General features: G+C 38.6%; 2 protein-coding genes across 2 annotated transcripts in view; both read right to left on the bottom strand.

Annotated features, from left to right (window-relative positions):
- nrbf2b (nuclear receptor binding factor 2b) overlaps positions 1 to 3078 on the bottom strand; it is a 119278-nt gene extending 116200 nt beyond the window's left edge. The window contains exon 1 of the mRNA XM_007255119.4: positions 2964 to 3078. The gene's annotated coding sequence lies outside the window, so the exon portion shown is untranslated. The remainder of the gene's footprint in view (positions 1 to 2963) is intronic.
- Positions 3079 to 15871: 12793 nt separating this feature from the next.
- Positions 15872 to 19625, bottom strand: part of arid5b (AT-rich interaction domain 5B) — a 135702-nt gene continuing 131948 nt past the window's right edge. Inside the window, exon 10 of the mRNA XM_022669199.2 lies at positions 15872 to 19534. Within this exon, the coding sequence (XP_022524920.2) occupies positions 17399 to 19534 (2136 nt within the window). The 3' untranslated portion in view covers positions 15872 to 17398. The remainder of the gene's footprint in view (positions 19535 to 19625) is intronic.

The raw sequence follows: 19625 nt of genomic DNA, 5'->3' as shown, positions 1-19625 counted from the left end.
TTTTATTTGAGTTATATAAGTATTATAAGTATTGAGTTGTTAAAGTGAAGGGACATTTACAGAAAGATTATAAAACTCAATATCATAGGGACCTCAACATTATTACCAAACAAATATGTGTAAAATATTGATATTTCTTATGTTTTATGCCAATAAAACAGCACACATATACATATATATATATATATATATATATATATATATATATATATATATATATATATATATATATATATATATATATCACAAAAGTAATGTCAACTATTTTTTTTTAATACTTTAAACACTAAATGGGTAATAACATAAAAGGAGGGTTAAACCACACTGCTCCTGAGGTGCTGCAGCGATGGCTGTTCACCACTCTGGGCATGTGTACTCACTAGTGTGTTCACAGATGGGGTAATGGTGAGGCCAAATTCCACCTGTGCCTATCACAAGATTGATGTCTTGTCTTCTCTTATCTTTTCAAAATCATCAGAAATATTTGCACCCTCTTAAATTCTGTGTTTACTGGGAATTACACACTATTTGAGCATGCTCACGTTTGAAACATCATACAAAAAAATAGTTTATATTACCAATAAGAATGCAATTGGGATATGACCAATGGGTTCCCTGTGCTGAAATTCCTATTTGCCTTATTATTCTAAATTAAATGAATTGCCAAAAGTGTGAGGAATTTAAAAGCAGTTAAGGGCAGAGGGGAAAAATCTTGCATCACTACAGCTGTATCTCAGGGCTTGTTGGATTCTATTTACCTGCTTATTCTCAGGGCTATATTAAGTCAGCATGAACTTGGCACTTAATCAGATATCCTGTATTTTACATAACACCCTCCTCGCGAGGTTTCTAAGCACAGGAAATACAGCACACCATTACATAATTCTGACCCTTCAGGTGTATGGCTATATTTACATGAGTGGTGTTGAAGTGAGTGAGGGGGAATTCTTTCTGTTAAGACCATCTTAACAATTCTTTAGTGCTTCGTCACTTCATCTACCAGGGCTTTTTTGTGTCCTTAAATTAGGCATGGTTACTGAGGCTATTTTAAAATGCAGTTTAAAAAAGCTTTTTTTTTAAGAACAGTTGAAAAATAGGTAGAGCAATTTTTGGATCAGGCCATACTTAGGCCAAAAATAAAGGATATGGTGCTTGTTAAAAAATGCTAGAATTTTAGAATTTAGAAGCTAATGCTGGCAGTCACCAAACATTTAAGCAGCTAACGCTTTTTAACATACACTGACATGTCAAAAGTCATAAAATAGACATATGAATGTAAATTAATCACAGCAAATTAGCTTCCGGGAGTCCAATACTTATGCAAATAGTTTGTTTTTAATCTGTGTTTTTGGCTATAGATTTTACACTGTAAGTAAAGATTTACAGACAGTCAAAGTTCATGACACAAGTTGAATATTACAACATTTATTACAGTACTTTTGTGTCAGCAAGAGTTTGGTAAACTGATTTCAAGCTGTAAAACTGTCTTTCCATATATCTAAAAATATATTTTTACAGGACATATGAAGAATTTCTAAAATCAAACTTCTTCAGGTTTTGGGAAGATTATCTCTTCACACAGGTGGGGAGAGATTTAAAATTATTCTGAACATTTAGATGTAAAATGTATATTTACATGCCAATTAAAAAGTTATTTAAGAAATTATATACAAAAATTAAGAAAAAGCCATTAGAGGTCAGGGCACCCATTGGCATAAATGGGTCACTCTCATTTTGACACACTTTCATATTTTCAGGCAGCTCATCATTATAATTTATTGCGAGAAGGGGCACCCTAGGGGACACTATCATTTTCCTCATGTGATTCAAGTTGTTGCAATTAAATATCAGGGGGATGCCTAGACTGTGCAAAGGCCTGTGTCTCAGACAGAGAATAAATTTCACTTAATGCAATCTTTACCAAATATTTGTAAAATGAAGGCCAAATTAGAATCATATTTTATCATGACAGCCTATGCTCTATTAAAAATAATAGAACCGGTAAACTGTATTAAGTACTACATTGCACAAGTAAAGGCATTTTCACACCTAAAAGTCTAGACCAAAGTCAGCACTGAGGTTTGTTGTTTTACAATGGGGAAAGCTGCTATTTCCCATCACGATCAGCTGCGTTAACTTTACAGGTGTTGTGCTGAATTCTGTATTCCAGAAACAATCCTACTCCCTTTGAGTGCCTATCTTCACTGTCCCATAAAAAACGTATCTCTAAAACAGTTTACAGGATAATTTACATTTTATTTTTTTTAATGGAAGTCAATGTAAAAAGAGTTTCTTTCAAGTCATTCTGAATTTCTATTGGTCCATTCATCAAGAAACCTTGACTGACCATCAGTAAATTTTGCATTTGCTTTGAAAATCAAGGACCAGATTCTGGAGGAAGAGTGGAGAGACACACAGTCATGCAAGCTGTCTGAGGTCTAGTGTAAAGTTTCCACAATCAGTGATGGTTTGGAGAGACATGTCATCTGCTGGTGTTGATCCACTGTGTTTTATCAAGTCCAAAGTCAGTGAAGTGTTTTCCCAGAAAATCGGATTTCATTTTTCAGCAGGACTCAGCACACTGTCCCCACTGCCAAAAGTACCAACGGGTCTTATATAATATTCTAATCTGGTGAGACACTGTATTTTAGATTTTCATTGGCTGTAAGCCATAATCATCAACAATAAAATAAAAAAGCTTAAAATAGATCACACAGCGGCCTTGTTAGTCTTGCACATAGAATAAAGTTTACATTGATTACATGCTGAACAGTCCTGAAAGCCCTCAAGTCTATATTTTAACAGGGTGCTTTTCTATTTTATTTGGTGGCCTATTTAATGTTAGCTACCGGGTGCATTTTGTAAGCTAGCTAACTTAACTAACCTCTCCAGAATATAAACTCAACTGCAGGCTTGGTTAATGTTGACAAAACATTCTGTAATATTGTAACATGCCAACCTACCTTAGTGTTGTTTTTCTTTTCTTCCAGCTTCTTCTGTTTTCTTTTCTCTGCTCCAGAGGGATTAATTTTTCACTTCACAACATAACAGTGCCAGCAGCCAACAGCAAGCAACTATGAAACATAATGTAATCATTGTTTTTACGTGTGTAATATCTTTTTGATTGTATTCATAAATGTTATTTTTAAAGATTTGTTTTATCATGATATCTAGGTGCTCTTAGGGCCCCCTGGTGGCGTGGAGGCCCAGAGCGCCCGCGTAATTTAAGTATGCCTCGACCAGCTCTGATTTAAACCTCTGGTTTAGAGTATTTTGGTCTCTCCACAGACAGACAGACAGACAGACAAAAAAGGCAAAAAAAAAGTTGGTATTAACAACCCATGAATAATTAACAGAGCGAAAAATAAAATGAGTGTGGGTCATTCTCCATTTGGAGTGTCAACATGTTAAGTTAAATTTAATTTCTTTATCACATTCAATGAAAAAAAAAAAGATGAAAAAATAAATTATTCAAGATGGGGTAACACCAGTGACAAATTGACCAAAACTTTGCATTTTATGTTAAAATATATTAAAATCTATTTGGAATTAAGCTCTCCATTTTGCATATTTGGTAAGTGGAGTTGTTAATAGACATTTTAAGGTTGATTGTTTCTGGGACAAATAAAATAGATTTTTTTCAAATGTATCCACTTGAATTCCCACTCCAAATTGAGAATGAGCCGTATACGCAGCCATTTACATGTACCACCTCTGTACCACATTTAATTAAATGTTCTTAAAGAACCTTTGATGCAAAACTTTCCTCATTGCTGTCATCCATTTCCCATTCTTTCATTTTTCTTCTCCTTGATGTAAAAGTTGCATGGATTGTAATCTGGCTGACCAGGCAGAGTCACACTGCTGTGTATCGTATATATGTCAAATTTTAGTTCCATATATGAACGCGACCAAAAATGAAAAAATGTCAGATTTAATGTTTCCAGTTTTTTTTTTGGTTCACACTGCCACATAGAAAACACGTGTGTTACTTATGACAAGATCAGATTTGCCCCTGCTTACCTGCTGTGTGAACATAGCATGGAGAATGCATAAATAACATCTGTAACATAAATAATACAATTAATTAATTATGCTCCGTATTAACCCCTGTACTGAGTTTAGTATATGAACAATATTTGTCTTTATAAGGACTATACAAGACAGCAGTTTTGGCTTATCACACATTCAAGGCGGACGGAGGTTAAATTTTAAACATTAAGTTTTCATGAGGGGAGAGAGAAAAAGGCCAAAAGGCACATTTTTCAACATGCTGGGCAGCTTTGACTTGATTTACTTGGTTTGTTAAGACCTCAGCTATTCTTGTGCGAAATACATCTGGCATTTCCCACGAGGTTATTTTTCCTGCCTGGCGGTTTTCCTGTGGTTCCCCTTAGTCAATACTCTGCAGAATGCCTTTAACTCTGAGCAGCCTCTTCATTAGAAAACACACTTTCTCTGCCGTATGAGCCAAGCCAGTGCGGCGGATCGACACTTTTATTGGCATGGCTAAATCCGGCTGATAAGCAGATTTAATAACAGTTTGAGAACAGGGATGGAGATGCTGTTGATGGGTTATTTAAACAAAGCAGAGTTGGGATTGAGACGTGTTATAAGGATCCCTGTGGCAGCAGCTGCTCTGTGTCTTTGTTTTTTTTAATGAACATTTGCTAAACCATGCTTTTTGTGGTGGAGCAGAGGCTCAGCAATTGCACTGGAAAGGCTGAAGCCGCTTGATTTCCTGTATGAGTGGTGAAAATAACAGTGGATAAAGGCGATTTAGGGGTGAAACTGTATACCGTAGTGAGCTGAGCTGATGAATAGCTGGTGCAGTATTGCACAAGGCAGCAGATTATCAGAGCACAGCTGCTGAGTGTAGGACTAACACAAGCAGCTGTGCCATCAGGCCTAACAAACAATGGCCTGTCGTCCACTCTGCAGCGTGCTCCGGCTTTCCACACACCTCTCACACGTCGGACAAATAGCTAACCGGCGAGGTAAAATCCACCTGGGCTTTCAGGAGTCATTGACTTCATTATGGTCTATGAGAGGTCGTACCAAAAAGCCTTTTCTGCAGGTTTGAAAAACAGAAAGTTCTACGCTGTATTTAAGCTACACAGCTGTGCAGTGATCCACAACCAATACTATTATAATTTTACATGAGAGATTTTAGGTATATCTCATTGTTTTTTTTGTTTTTTTTTTTACAAAAAAAAAAAAAATAGAATCAGCTATTTTTAGTGCTTTATTAAGCTTTTTTCTTTCTCACCCTCCAGAAACATGCTGACACAGTCCCAACTGTTAATGAATGACTTCAGAAGCTAAAAATATGCTGTTTGGAAGCCTTCCTCCCTTTTATAGTGTTTGGCCAGAGGTTATGTTGAAAGTTTATGTCAGCGCTTGTAGTTTCTCCTGTCCACCTCGAGGTGTCGCTGCACTCGAACCACTCTGATAGTTTCTCTAAAATTTCCTGGAGTGCAGCATTCAGAAAACACAGCCAGTTTCATTCATTCATTTATTCATTTCTTTCTTTTTTTCACAGATACACAAGCCATCAAACCAAGCTGAACTGAAGTTTTTGCGTCAGAAGTGGCATAAAGTTACCCAAAAGCAGTGTGTAAGACTGGTGGAGGAGAACATGCCAATATGCATGAAAACTGATTAAAACCAGAGTTATTCCACCAAATATTGTTTTTTGAACTCTTAGTACCTGAATTTAAACTTGTTTTCTTTGCATTATTTGAGGTCTGAAAGCTCTGCATCTTTTTTGTTATTTCAGCCATTTCTCATTTTATGCAAATAAATGCTCTAAATGACAATATTTTAATCGGAATTTGGGGGAAATGCTGTTCGTAGTTTATAGAATAAAACAACAATGGTCATTTTACTCAAACATGTACCTATAAATAGCAAAGTTAGATAAACTGATTCAGAAACTGAAGTGGTCTCAATTTTTTCCAGAGATGTATATTATCATGTAAGCATTTGTATCATGTGTGCAGCATTTGCCAGCTAGAGCTGGAGTTTACCTTTCACATTCCTGCAAGATTTAACAAGTCCTTCTTAACTGATTTTCAGCTAGGTAGTAGGAAGACTATACAGAATTCTAGGCTCATGCTGATATCCTAAAGTGACCTGCTGAGTTCTCTTTTAATGGCATCTAAAAGTTAGAGTTACATTTCAAGATTTTGCAGACATTCTAGCTCAGGGGTGTCCAAACTTTTTTTGTTGGGGGCCAGAAGGAGAAATATATTTGAAGTCACGGGCCACAGACTCTGTAATAAAACAAATAATGAAATATACCACTTTTTCCTGATTATTTAATTTACACACCATTTAACTTGACTTACTATCTTTATCTTTGACAGTGTTGTGTAAACTAAGATTTTTCAAATTGATGTTTAATTTCATGATGTCTCTTAATATTAAACTCTTAATTACGGCAACTTTTAGACTCTTTGGCCCCGTTTTTTCTGCGCTTGAAATGCGCACCCTCTCCGCTTTTAGATTCTTTTGCCCCGTTTTTCTGCGCTAGAAATGCACACTCTCTCCACTTTTAGACTCTTTGGGGAAATTTGGAGTGATTTTGAGGGCACAACTGATGTATCCTTCCTGGTCCTTGGTTACCTATACATTTCAATGCATACAGCTCTGGAAAAAAAAAACAAGAGACCACTTAATGATAATGTTTGTCCTTGATTTTACCAAATTGAAAACCTCTGAAATATAATTAAGAGAAAGATGGTGTGTGTAAGACTGATGAAGGAGAACATGCCAAGGCGCATGAAAATTGTAATTAAAAAACAAGTTTTTTCACCAAATATACTCTTAAAACTTTATGAATTCATGAACATAGACCTGTTTTCTTTGCATTATTTGAGGTCTAAAAGCTCTGCATTTTTTTGTTATTTTAGCCATTTCTCATTTTCTGCAAGTAAATGCGCTAAATGAAAATATATATTTTTTACATTTGGGAGAAATGTCTGTACTTTATAGAATAAAACAATAATGTTCAGTTTTACTCAAACACATACCTATTAATAACAAAATTAGAGAAACTCATTTAGGAACTGAAGTGGTCTCTTAATTTTCCCAGAGCTGTACATCACAAATGAAAAATAACAGCATCACAAAACTGTGCAGAAATAACAGAAAGTGACTGCAATCTAAACTCTGAAATATATATGTACATATTCTCTAACTTCAACTTGTTCAGAAAATACAACAAAGAATTTAATGATTTTCTTTTGGCCTGGGTGTTAATCTATTGTGTGGATGTGTGTGTTTGTAGAGAATGTGATTTATTTACACCTAAAATATCACTAAAAATTAAAAAGTAAGTGTAAGACTTAGGGGGAGAAGGAAATTTGAATGGAAAATAAAGTCTACATTTAGGCTTAATCCCTGTCTGGGAAACTAAGGCCAATTTTTCCAGGGTTACCATTACAGAGATATATAATTACTCTTTACAGTAAAGGTCCATAAATTAACATAATGTATGAGAGAAGGTCTCAGCTAATTAATAATTGACACTAGTTAAAAAATTATTAATTCGTAAAAACATAAAACATTTTAACTAACATCTCAATTTCTTATTAACAGGATTTTCAACATTCCTAAGTATTAAAATAATTACAATTTAGTAATGGTTGTTAATGTATTAAATTTGGTCAATTAATAACTAGTTGAGACATTACTTAAATATTTAACAATGTTTATTACTGTTGTAAGTGCTGTTAATTGAGGTATGTTTATTGTAAAGGGTTATCTTTATTTCTGTAGGCTACGAATGCAGTAGAAATAACTCTGAAAGACTGAACATCTATACCTGCTGATTAGGAGTGGGCAATATGGCTCTAAAATAATATCACGATATTTCAGGGTATTTTTGCGATAACGATATACTTGGCGATATAGTAAAGCAGAAAAATAATGTAATAATTTCAGGAATATAGTATAATAGTATAACAGTATAATCAATGTGGCAAAATAAATAATATAGCATAAAATAATATAATAAAAAATATTACAGAATATTTAGTGCATGCATATAAACTGCAAATGAAAATAATTATACAAAAATACAATTAAAGCTTCACAGTAAATAACAGACTACTTTTAAGACAGAACAGCCCTATTATCACGATATGGATTTTTAATATCCTGATCTTTCTGTGTCACAATCTTTCTGTGATATATTGTATATGATACAATATTGCCCACCCCTACTGCTGATACCAATATAATTTGGATGCAATTGTGCATCCTTAGTAGTTACGTTTCTGCTGTTTACCGGACTTTTCCAGTTTGCTTGATATCCTTAAACCAAACTCAATCTGATAAACAGGCAGTCACATTATGCTAATCAGAAACGTATAGATTCAGTGAGCTTGCTGTTCACATGGTTTTCTTGGCAGAACATTTGATGTTGATTATTCACAAGAAAATGACATTTCTCCTAGCGGTTGACAGGACAGGAGGAGGAGGAGAACATGAGCTCAGTGTTCCTGTGTGGAAAACTGCGCCATGTAGGAAACAGAATGATTTCCACCAGTTCGCACCCAACATATATTTTAATCACCAAAACACCGAGAGGCAGGAAACAGCGTCCACTGGCCTTCTCCTCTGAGTCAACACGAGTGACCAACTGTGAAACTGAGGGAGCAGGACTGTTTACCTCACTGGGGTTGAAAGCTATTTAAAAACACCACTATTGTATGTGTGTGCTCAGGATTTTCTCACAGGTACTATTAAATTCATTATTTTTATATATTCTTCTGTTAGAGCCACCGAGTGTACAGTCCATGTCCAGTCTATATATATAGCTCTGATGTTGCTATTTATAGGTATATACATACATTTCTCCCACATTCCAAATAAAAAATTGGTTTTTAATCACAGTTTTCATGCATCTTGGCATGTTCTCCTCCACCAGTCTTACACACTGCTTTTGGATAACTTTAAATTTAAGCAGTTCAGCTTGGTTTGATGGCTTGTGATCATCAATCTTCCACTTGATTATATTCCAGAGGTTTTCAATTTAGTAAAATCAAATAAACTCATCATTTTTAAGTGGTCTCTTATTTTTTTCCAGAGTTGTATGTAGTCAGTGGTTAATAACAGTTTTTTTGCAGACCCCCCTTCTTCGCCCCTGCCTTCCCCCTCCTGGGCCTCCTCTAAAATCCAGACTCTCACAGAACAAGCAGCCTGTAATTAAAGCTGCTGATCCTCCTGACTACATGTGATTCAACCACTAGAGGGTGCATCAAAAGCATGGAAAATCATTGCTGGGGTGTTTTACATTTTAATGAAGTGCAGTTATTTCAAGGTTGACATGTTGTTCTCAAAATATTGGCTGTATTATTAAGAGCACTTGAAGTGGTAGGCCTGCATTTCAATCACGCATATTTGCTGCGGCCCGGCCACATGGCTTCTATTACCTATGCTGCTCTAGCATTTATAAACCAGACTGTGGCTGAAGCGCACTGAGCCGTTCTTTACTGCACAAGATCTGAACGAGATGAGGTCATGCATTTTTCAAGCACTTTAAGCTTTGCTTAAAGTGCTTGAAAAATGATCAGGTTAAAATAATCAACAAAGCAGAGAATGCACAAAAGGCCTATACCAAACAATTCTTAGTGTAAATTCCTGTAATGTTTTTGTACATGGTAAATGCAGACCCTTAAAAAGTCTAAAATCAATTTATCTGTTTTAAAAAAAGGCCTTAATTTTGTTTTAAAATGTCTTAAATCCATCTCCCTTACGCATTTAAAATGCTACAGACAGTGAATACAATTTTGGTGTTATTTTCATACATGGCATTTTGCAGATTCCAAATTTGATATGCAACTTAGCGGACTGATTTAACAGCAGACTGAACTTAGCGGAACCAATGGCATTATTTATGGCTTCGAGGGGGGCTGTATGAGGGGTGATATGTTCATAACTTGCTGTAAGCGAATGAAGACGGAAACATTACAATTACATAACTCCTGTTTTGCACCGGACTGTATTTTACTTTTGTCAGTGAAAAACTGTTCAAGTTTGTCAAAAATATAGTTTTGCCATAAATTAGAGGAATCACAAGCACACAAAGTGGTATTAATAGTCTTAATTACCTCCCACAGACCTGATCAAAAAAAATCTGTGAGAATATACTATGATACTATTTATATGATATAAAGTTTACTTTACCCTTTGGGTTGGGGGTCCTTGTTTACTGTGTTAGAAAGTCTGCTGCAACAGCAGATTCACTGGTATTAGCTGTGACTGAAATAGCTCCCTATTTTTGTTTTGTTGCCATTTTTTTTGAGTGTCTGAATCTCAAAGTGGAATTTGAAAGTGATTTTAATAGCACCATAAACTCTAAGAATGCACTCAAAATTTATATTAAACTTTATAGTTCACTATGTGAGCTGAATATGGACCAAAATACATTATACGCCTTGTTACTAAGCAACAGACGTAGTTAATTAATGAGTTTATGTTTCTAAATAACGAAATAAATATCAGTCAAGCATTATTCCATGAACATCTCAGTGCTTTTTACTTTTAACATTTATTCAGAACTTTAATCACAGCTCAGCCAATTATACATATGTTTATGCGACCTGAATTAACAACGGTTTCTCCCTGTATAGTACAGTACTTATGAAGGAGTGGGGATCTATTTCAGTCACAGCCATATATAACAACCACACAGATTAAAAAGAAGCTCAGTTAGAGGATGGCATTATTCTGAGAATTTCGTGTGAACAGCAGTGTATCGAACACAACACAAAAAGATCAGAGTGTTTTAAGGCTCCATATGAACTGCTTCTGTGGCTAACTAGATTAAGTAAAGCTAAGCTAAGTAAACAAAACTGTAATATAAAAATACTCATTCGAGCTCTGGGTGTGAATCTACACAAATTTACTTTTACTGAAAGCTGTTTATTTGAGTGAGTAAAGCGCTTCTGTTTATTTACAGTAAACTTAGATTACCGTATTTCTCCATCACAAGTCTGGATCATTAGCATTAGCGGCTAACCGTTAGCGGGTAATGCTTATGCTACTCAAGCAGTACTAGCCGGGGATAGGAGCAAGCTACAAACCGATAATACTCCCCTCTGAACAGGGAAATAGCGGTTAGCAGCTAATGCTAATGCTACTCCAGCTCCAGTGCTGGAGAACCAAACTGAAACTCCTGTATAACGCTGTTCCTTTACTGCTCATGCAAAAGTTAAAAAGCGTACTGACGATTTTATGGAAAAATAAAGATTAAAGAGTTTAAGTGTGCAAAATACAATAATATCTTACCAGTTGGTGACCTGACAGCCTTACTAGCACCTTAGCAAATGATGAGACCTTTCACTTTACTGATGTGAATATCCATATTCAGCTGAGACTGAGGTGAGTACAGGCTGACCAAAGGAAGTGAAGTCACATGTGAAACATTAATTGGACCAAAGTGAAAAAATCCAAAGGTTGTTTCTCAGGAGCTACATTTTAAGAGAAAAAAAAAATCTGAATAATGTTAATTATCTCATATCTCATAAACACATCTGTCTAGGAAAACTAAATGAAATTATAGGAGCTGATAATTAATTAGAATTATTATTTTCTCTTAAGCTATTAAACAAACAAAGAGAAACAAAAAACTAACTAACTCAAACTCATTGGCATTGGCTCATTTTTTGTGAAAAACATATATCAAAACACATTTTCGATAAACACACACTGTACACCCCCCCCCCCCCACACACACACATTTATATTACATACAGTATGTTTGGCCAAGGGCTAATAAACATTGCTTCATTTGTAAATTTGAAACTAAACAAATTTTCTACTCATATCTTGAGTTTAATTCATTTTATTTTACATTTTATTAAAAAAACTAATAAAAAAGAGTAGCACTTTTTAAAAGAAATGTAACATAAGAAAGGTAAAGGGCAAATATTAACCATGTAAGCTGTTTATATTGCTTGCAATTTAGGTGAAGCAAGCATGCGTAAAGCATTTTAATGTAAAATTGTTTAATTTTGCTGAATTAAATACAAGTAACAAAGTAAACGAGTAACAAAATTATGAACACCACACAAGGGTTAAAGACATGCTGAAGACACGAACTCTAACCCTGCAAACACAGCTGGCCGTGACAATCCAACACTGAGCGAGCTACTTTAAACGCTTCTGACAAACATTCTAATTACGGGGCCTCGAAAAAGTCCCAGCTCTCATTACAATTATAATGAACATGGTAAACTACAGCAGATGTGCTCCAGGACAGGGTCCTTTCAGCATGCGGGTGATTACAGTACCAAACCAGGGGTGACTTTCTCCTCCTGCACAAGCTCCAGAGAAACATCCGCTTTATAGAGGCCTCTGACTCTCTCTGTGACTTTGTGTACACAGAGTGAAATGATGCTTCAGGGTTTGTTTTGATCAGGCTTTCATTTCCCGTAAATAAAGGAAGAGAATCTGAGGAGCTTAATAGAGCTAAACAACAAGATTCATCACTTTCAGAGCAGTTCGTTTTTTTTTTTTTTTTTCTATTTTGCGTTTAAAAAGAACTTGGTTGGCCAGACTCACTAGAGAGTAAAGCTGGGCAACCATGTGCTGTTTACCATTATTGTGATATATTACAACACCTTACGAGTGGGCTTGCTCATGATTACTATTATATTGTTAATTATATTATGGCCCCATTGTAAAATTTATAAACATGACCGCATAGTTAGTTTTTGCTGACCTCAAGATTGACTATTGTGTTTACTTGCATGCAGATGTTTTATAAATTAGGAGATTAGTCACTAGTTGAAATATGAATTTTCATAACATTGAAAATGTCAGTTTACACAGGCTTCCCAAGTCTTACGGAAGTTGCCGAAGTTTACCGCATATCAATAACGGCTCCCTGATGCCCGCAGGTCAGATAAATCTCACAGAATCTAGAATGAGTGGCCCAAGAGTGAACACAAACACGCACGCAGGCGACACACAGACTTTTCCCCCACTAGAGCACATGTGTCAAACACAAGGCCCGCGGGCCAAATGTGGCCCGCCACGTCCTTTTATGTGGCCCGCGAGAGCTTGTAAAATCTTAGTGTCTATAATAAATAGGTCAGAAGCGTTCTTTGACCAAAAACTACATTTCCCACAATGCTTGTCGATTGTATTACCCGCGAAGTTACGGCTTACTGCCACTACACGGCAGTGTAGTCATTGATGTGGAAACCCTGCCGGAGGGAAGGCGTAAATTCGCGGGTGGAATTGAGACATACAAATGTTTGTCCCATAATGTCCAGAAAAGAAAAGTTGATGCGGACGGCTGTGCTTCAAGGCGAAAGACCGGTATGCATTTTGTGTTACGAAGAGTGTTACTGACCAAAATAAACGCTTTTTAGGAGAGATATAAGTTATGTGTAAATATTTATAAGACAATAGCTGACAAAATCTGTTTTAATGATGTTAATAAACATCACTGTGACAGCGCTAGTCGCAGTTTCACCTCAGCAAAGGACGAGGACGTGAATCCCTTATCTAACCAGCCTGTACTGATTTCTGCCCCAATAACCCTTTCAATAACCTCCAATAGACTTTAATAGTCTTCAGTAGCCTTCAACAGTCTAACCTTGCAGCCGTGATGTGTTCACTAAACTCGTAGTTATAAACATCATGAGGTTATCAGCGCGCTAACTGACCTGTTTATAATGTAATCCGAGCAGTGACTCCGTGACGCTGCTCTAAACTGCTGCTGTTAGCTGCTTGGGCTGAAAGATGAACTGTAGAGAGCTGTATTATCCAGTTATTGGGGTTAAAACCTTTATTTCATACACGGAAGAACTTAAAATTTTAAAAACGCTCCAGACTGGCTCAGCTGAGTCCTGTAGCCCGTGGCTGGGCTGTAGCTCTGACTCAGTAAAGCAGGGGTCTCAAACTCATTTTTGCCGAGGGCCACATTGGCATATTGGCTGTCCTCTGAGGGCCAGATGTAACTTATAAATATAAGAAAATGTAACCAGATGTAATACAAAATGAATGTAATTACTCCTTAATGTTAAATAACTCTCAATATACTATTTATTCAATCAAATATTACAGTTGCATGGAAAAATGGTTGCTTGTTGCTCTATTAACATAAATCCTTTTAATTTATAAGTTATATTAACTTTGATCAAAACGTTTGATACTGAAATAAGGCTTAATAAATATAAAATCAAAAATTGTGAGCTGTGACAGATTTAGCATTTCCTCAGATTTAGCAGTTCCTCATCCAACCACTAGTCGGAGCTGCAGCTGCAGCACCACAAGCCCGCAGTCTTTGCTTAGTCAGAGCTGCAGCCCAGCCACGGGCTACAGGGCTCAGCTGAGCCAGTCTGGAGCATTTTTAAAAATTTGTAAGTTCTTCTGTGTATGAAATAAAATAACCCCACTAACCGGATAATACAGCTCTCTACAGTTCATCTTTCAGCCCAAGCAGCTAACAGCAGCAGTTTAGAGCAGCGTCACGGAGGCACTGCTCGGATTACATTATAAACAGGTCAGTTAGCGCGCTGCTAACCTCAGGATGTTTATAACTACGGAGTTTAGTGGACACACCACGGCTGCAAGGTTAGACTGTTGAAGGCTACTGAAGACTACTAAAGCAGGCAACGCAGCGTAAGCAAAAAAAAAACAAAAACCACACACACACACCAAAATACAAGTTAAGATAAAATATGAAAACGAACATAATAAAGCATAAATAATTAAATTGAATTGCGGGCCAGATGTATGTTTATTTTGTTAACCCGTGAGGGGCCGTATGAAACTGCGTCGCGGGCCGCATGTGGCCCGCGGGCCGCTACTTTGAGACCCCTGCAGTAAAGACTGTGGGCTTGTGCTGCTGCTGCTGCAGCTCCCACTAGTGGTTGGATGAGGAACTGATCTGTCACATGTTCTTAACAGCTCACAATTTTTGATTTTATATTTATTAAGCCTTATTTCAGTATCAAACGTTTTGATCAAAGTTAATATAACTTGTATTTTATGTCATTTCTATTCACTTGAATAGTTTGGTTCTTGATTGATGGAGTTTTTGGATTTTATAACATGACAAATTAAAAGGATTTATGTTAATAGAGCAACAAGCAAACATTTTTTTCCATGCAACTGTAATATTTGATTGAATAAATAATATATTGAGAGTTATCTAACATTAAGGAGTAATTACATTCATTTTATATTACATCTGGTTAAATTTTCTTACATTTATAAGTTACATCTGGCCCTCAGAGGACAGCCAATATGCCAATGTGGCCCTCGGCCAAAATGAGTTTGACACCCCTGCACTAGAGTGTTTGAAAGATAGAGAGAGAAAGGTGCACTGCTCGCATATTCATGAAGCGCATGCAAAACAGAGAGGGTTCTGATTGGCCTGTTCTCTGCAAAGAGTCTGTGAGTCAGCCAATCAGTTTTTAGTGTGGATGGCCAGTGTTTTTTCTCCTTTTGTACGGGATGCATTCTTGAGCATCATGGCTCCTATCAGAACTCATTTCACCTCTGAATTCTCTAAAGTATATCCATGTCTGGTAAAAGTATAAAACAACAAAAAAGGCTTGCCCACGGTACAGTTTGTAATAGTGATTTTAGCATTACTCACGGGGGACTAAATGACTGCAAAAGTTTTTTGGCAGGGGATGGGGATTGGTAAATGTAAATGGAGGACCATCCACCCCAGGTAATACAGTAAACCATACAAACATTGAGACACAGACTGATGGTGTGAAAACATGGATACCACCCAACCCTTGTATTGTGAACAGTGATGTTCAATACTGTGATGTTATTTTCAAGCCATAACTGCCATTCCTATATGCAACAGAAGCAAGTACAAAACATACCCGGATAAATTGACTTTAAGTTATAAAACGGTTTATTTCTTATTAAAAATGTTACATAGCAACCTTGAGTGCTACCCCAAACACAGTTGGAGCAAATACATTTCTTGAACTTTTAAGTTTTATTTCTCCTACTCCCATACATCAAAAAAAGAAAGAGAAAAGAAAAGAAAATTGATTACCCCTAGGAGGATTGTGTCACTTTCATAATCATGTTGGTTCTTTTCCAAAATTCTTTGTGCAAAGAAAGTTTGTATAACTGACAACCATGTTCTGCAGTTTCACATCATTTAACACAGACCTTTTCGAAGAACTGACCACTGCCAATACAGACATTTTTTTCCAATATATTTTAAAGTAATTTTGACACCAACTGCTATACATCTTTTATTATAAACAATCAAGAAGGGCCTTTGTGTGCTTCACTAAATGCTCCTAAAACTCCCCTTCCCACCCACCCCTACATCCCCAGGTGTAGTCTTAAACCCTGGTAAATCCCTTGAAAAGAATTCCTCTGAGTAAACTGTGAAAGTGTGTGCCTGCAAAGAAAAAGCCACCAAAGTAGTCCTGGACATGGTACTTCATCCCTTCACGAGCAAAGCGATCCCATTTTAGAACTTGTGGTTCTGTGCAGTCAGAAATTACAGTAGCCAGTGAATATGATACAAAGTGTTTTTTTTTCAGTTTGCAAGGGTTATGTACAAGCACCTCGGTCCTACATTTGACAAACACATTCCACGTTGCCCTGGCAAATGGGAGGGAACTTCGCTGAGTGTGAGAGGAACAGAAAGGGGATGCCAGAGGATGGTGGTCAGAAAAGCGTGTGAAACCTAACTCACATTTTTTCATCAATGTATAAGATTCTTTCAAGAAAAGCTTAGTTAGTTTTATTTACATGTAGCCGTGTAACACACCAAACTGCAATGTTCTGATCTCTCGTGGTTCTTGCGCGTTTGGAACAAAAAATCTGATCTTACCTGTTGAACCCCTGCAGGCTTGAAATATGAGCACTAAACTACCACACTGATACATAAAAAGATGCACAGTAAGGATTAATATGCAAAGGTACAATAGTTCCAACAGGCAGCTCTTCTGCATTATGTCAAAATAGTGTTTCAAAACAGAGTTCTGCGGATTGATTGAAATAGCACTGCTGAAATTGCATTGATTTGTCACTCAACTTGTTTATATCCTTTGGACATCCAGAAGTTCAGTGAGAATTCCTCCTGTTCCTCCACTGGGACACAATAACCTACTGCTAACTCCAGCGCTCATTCCAAGGCAACCCTTATTCAGGCCAGACATCTGACGCCTTCAGACAGCGTGGTGAGAACAAGACACAATCAGCCCAGCTGGCCCATGTTCAAAGAAATGTGCAAATCATAAACTTGAGTGGCAAGAAAGACACATAACAGAAATATCCTTAAAGCGCCTCTAGGCCGTGGCTAGCGTGTCATTGGAAATGGGGACCATTTGAGTGTCAGTCAGAAGGAGTGTCTTCTAAGCCTCTCCAGCTACCGGAATGTCAGGCTCCTCTAGGAGAGTTTGGTGCTGGGGTGAACTGAAGAGAGCTGTGGGGGACTGAAAGCAGGCTGGGGGTTAAGGGCTGACATGGGATAGAGGCCATGGTGAAGAATGTCCCCGTATGAAGTCCCAACTGGGTGCCTGTACAGGTGGGCTGGATTGGCCGCCTGGGCCAAGAACTGTCTCTGCATCATTATGGAATGAATGGCAAAAGGGGGCATAAGGGGTGAAATGACAGCCTGGTTCTTCAAGTACTGCAGTGGATGTGAGTAACCAGGGGGTACGTGGGGGCCCAGGCTGTCACACATGTCCTGTACCTGAGATACGAAAGCCCCAGGATACAGCCCTGGGAAGATGGGGGAGTGCAGAGGGAACTTGTGTCCCTCAGCAGCATAGCTATTGATATGCACCGCGTGTGCCGGCTCTGCCGGCTTCATGGATTCGTTGTCGGGCTCCGGGGTCCGCACTTTCACCGAGGTGTCTCTAGGCGTGGAGCAATGCATGGGCGTCACAGCACGGATCTTCTTCTCGGTGGGCCCGTTCTCCAGCTCCTCCAGGTTTCTTTTCAGCGGCCGTGCAGCACCAACGTTCTGCGGACTACTTTTGGTGGTCAGAATGGGCCGAGCCATCTCATCTAATTTGTAGCTCAGTGCCTCATCCGCTCTGCCGCTGTGTGCTTTGGGCTGAGGTTCAACCACTTTCTTAGGGGTGGAAACAGTCATGGGGGGTACGCGGCAGGCTCTGGGGTGGTAGTCTAAGCTAGCACTCTGACTGTTGCCTGCCTGAAAGAGAGGAGTGCTTTTAACATCCTGCTGTATCATGGAATGTGGGAGGCCACTCAGCGAAGGCGTAGAGGAGCGGTGCAGTTTGTGTGATGAGGGTTTCGGGAGGCTCAGATCTGTGGGTTGCTCCTCTGCCACCCTTTCACTAGGAGGGCCTTTTTCTTTCTGATTGAGACTGGCACAGTATGTCAGGCTTCCACTGTCGGGCTGCTGGCTCTGTGGGAAACCATGTGCAATCTCAGAGTCCCGTGGATAAGCCTCTCTACTTAGGTACTTGCTAAGCTGTTCTTTGCTCAGATGGTGCTCAGCTTGGCGGTAGAGGTTGTGCAGGTGAGTCGAGGAGTAGAAATCGCCAAGGAAGCTAGGCGCTTGTCCAGGACGTGGTATCTCTGTGGATTTCTCAACACTGGAGTGAGGGCTGGCCCTCACAATATAGGGCTCTCTGGTGGGGCTGGTCTGGGACTGATGGAGAGGCTGGTGCTGGGGTGGCTCTGAATCCCCTTCACTACGTGCCTCTCTCTGAGAAGCCTCCACAGAAGGCTTTCTGTCCTCAGTGCCTCGAGGCTTGAAGCTCTGAGCGTGCTGGATGACAGAAGGACGCTTGATTACCACACTCGCCTCACTTGCTGTAGAAGGGACCTGGGGTCCATGCTGTCCAGCAGCTGTTTCCTCTGTACTACTGGCAGATGCCTTTTTGTTGACTAATGGAGGAGGTGGACCATAGGGGTAATTACTGGGCAAGCCAGTGCCACTGACTTGGGACAGCATCTTTTTCTTGGCTAAGGGGGACATTATGCCAGGGTTGATTCTAGGGTAAAGAAGCGAGTTGTAGCTGAAGCTCTCCTCCTTTGTGGGCAGTTCAGCCCTCTCTGTTGGGATCTTTGGCACTGAGAGGGGCTGCAGAGGTCTTTGCTTCAAAGTGGGTAGCACCATTCCTACATGATTCTGATTCTCAGTCTGTTCAATATTTCCCAAGGTGTACGCAGGTACCTTGTACTCCGGTGTTCCATGCTGCCATTGGTCCTGTGTGTGAGGGTGCGCGAAGGGGTTAGAGTGGCGTAATGGCATTGATGCAGCAACAGGGAACACGTCGGAGTCCTCTGATTTGAGGGGCGTGCCATCCTGTGGTAGTGATGCATGCTTGCTCCTACTGACTGGTTCGTGTGGGCTGCTGTCCCAGGGGACTTTCTGGAGCATCAATTTCTCCTCTATATCCTCCTTGATTATCAGCTGCACGTCGTCATCCTCCAAGGAGGGACTGATGACCTCGCCTTCCCTCTGGACCGGAAGCTGGGACTTCTGGGGCTTCTGCTTCAGCAGCAAGTCCTCCTGGAGTTGCTCCTTGTCCTCTATGTCCTCAGCACCCTGGAGACACAAGGACACAAGACAAAAAAGTTACTTAGGGACTGATTTTGGTACTACAGAGGTATATAATCAAACTGTACTATATTGTATT

This window comes from Astyanax mexicanus, chromosome 15, assembly GCF_023375975.1.
Source record: "Astyanax mexicanus isolate ESR-SI-001 chromosome 15, AstMex3_surface, whole genome shotgun sequence".
NCBI lineage: Eukaryota > Metazoa > Chordata > Actinopteri > Characiformes > Acestrorhamphidae > Astyanax > Astyanax mexicanus.
This window is presented reverse-complemented; position numbering and strand designations above follow the sequence as displayed.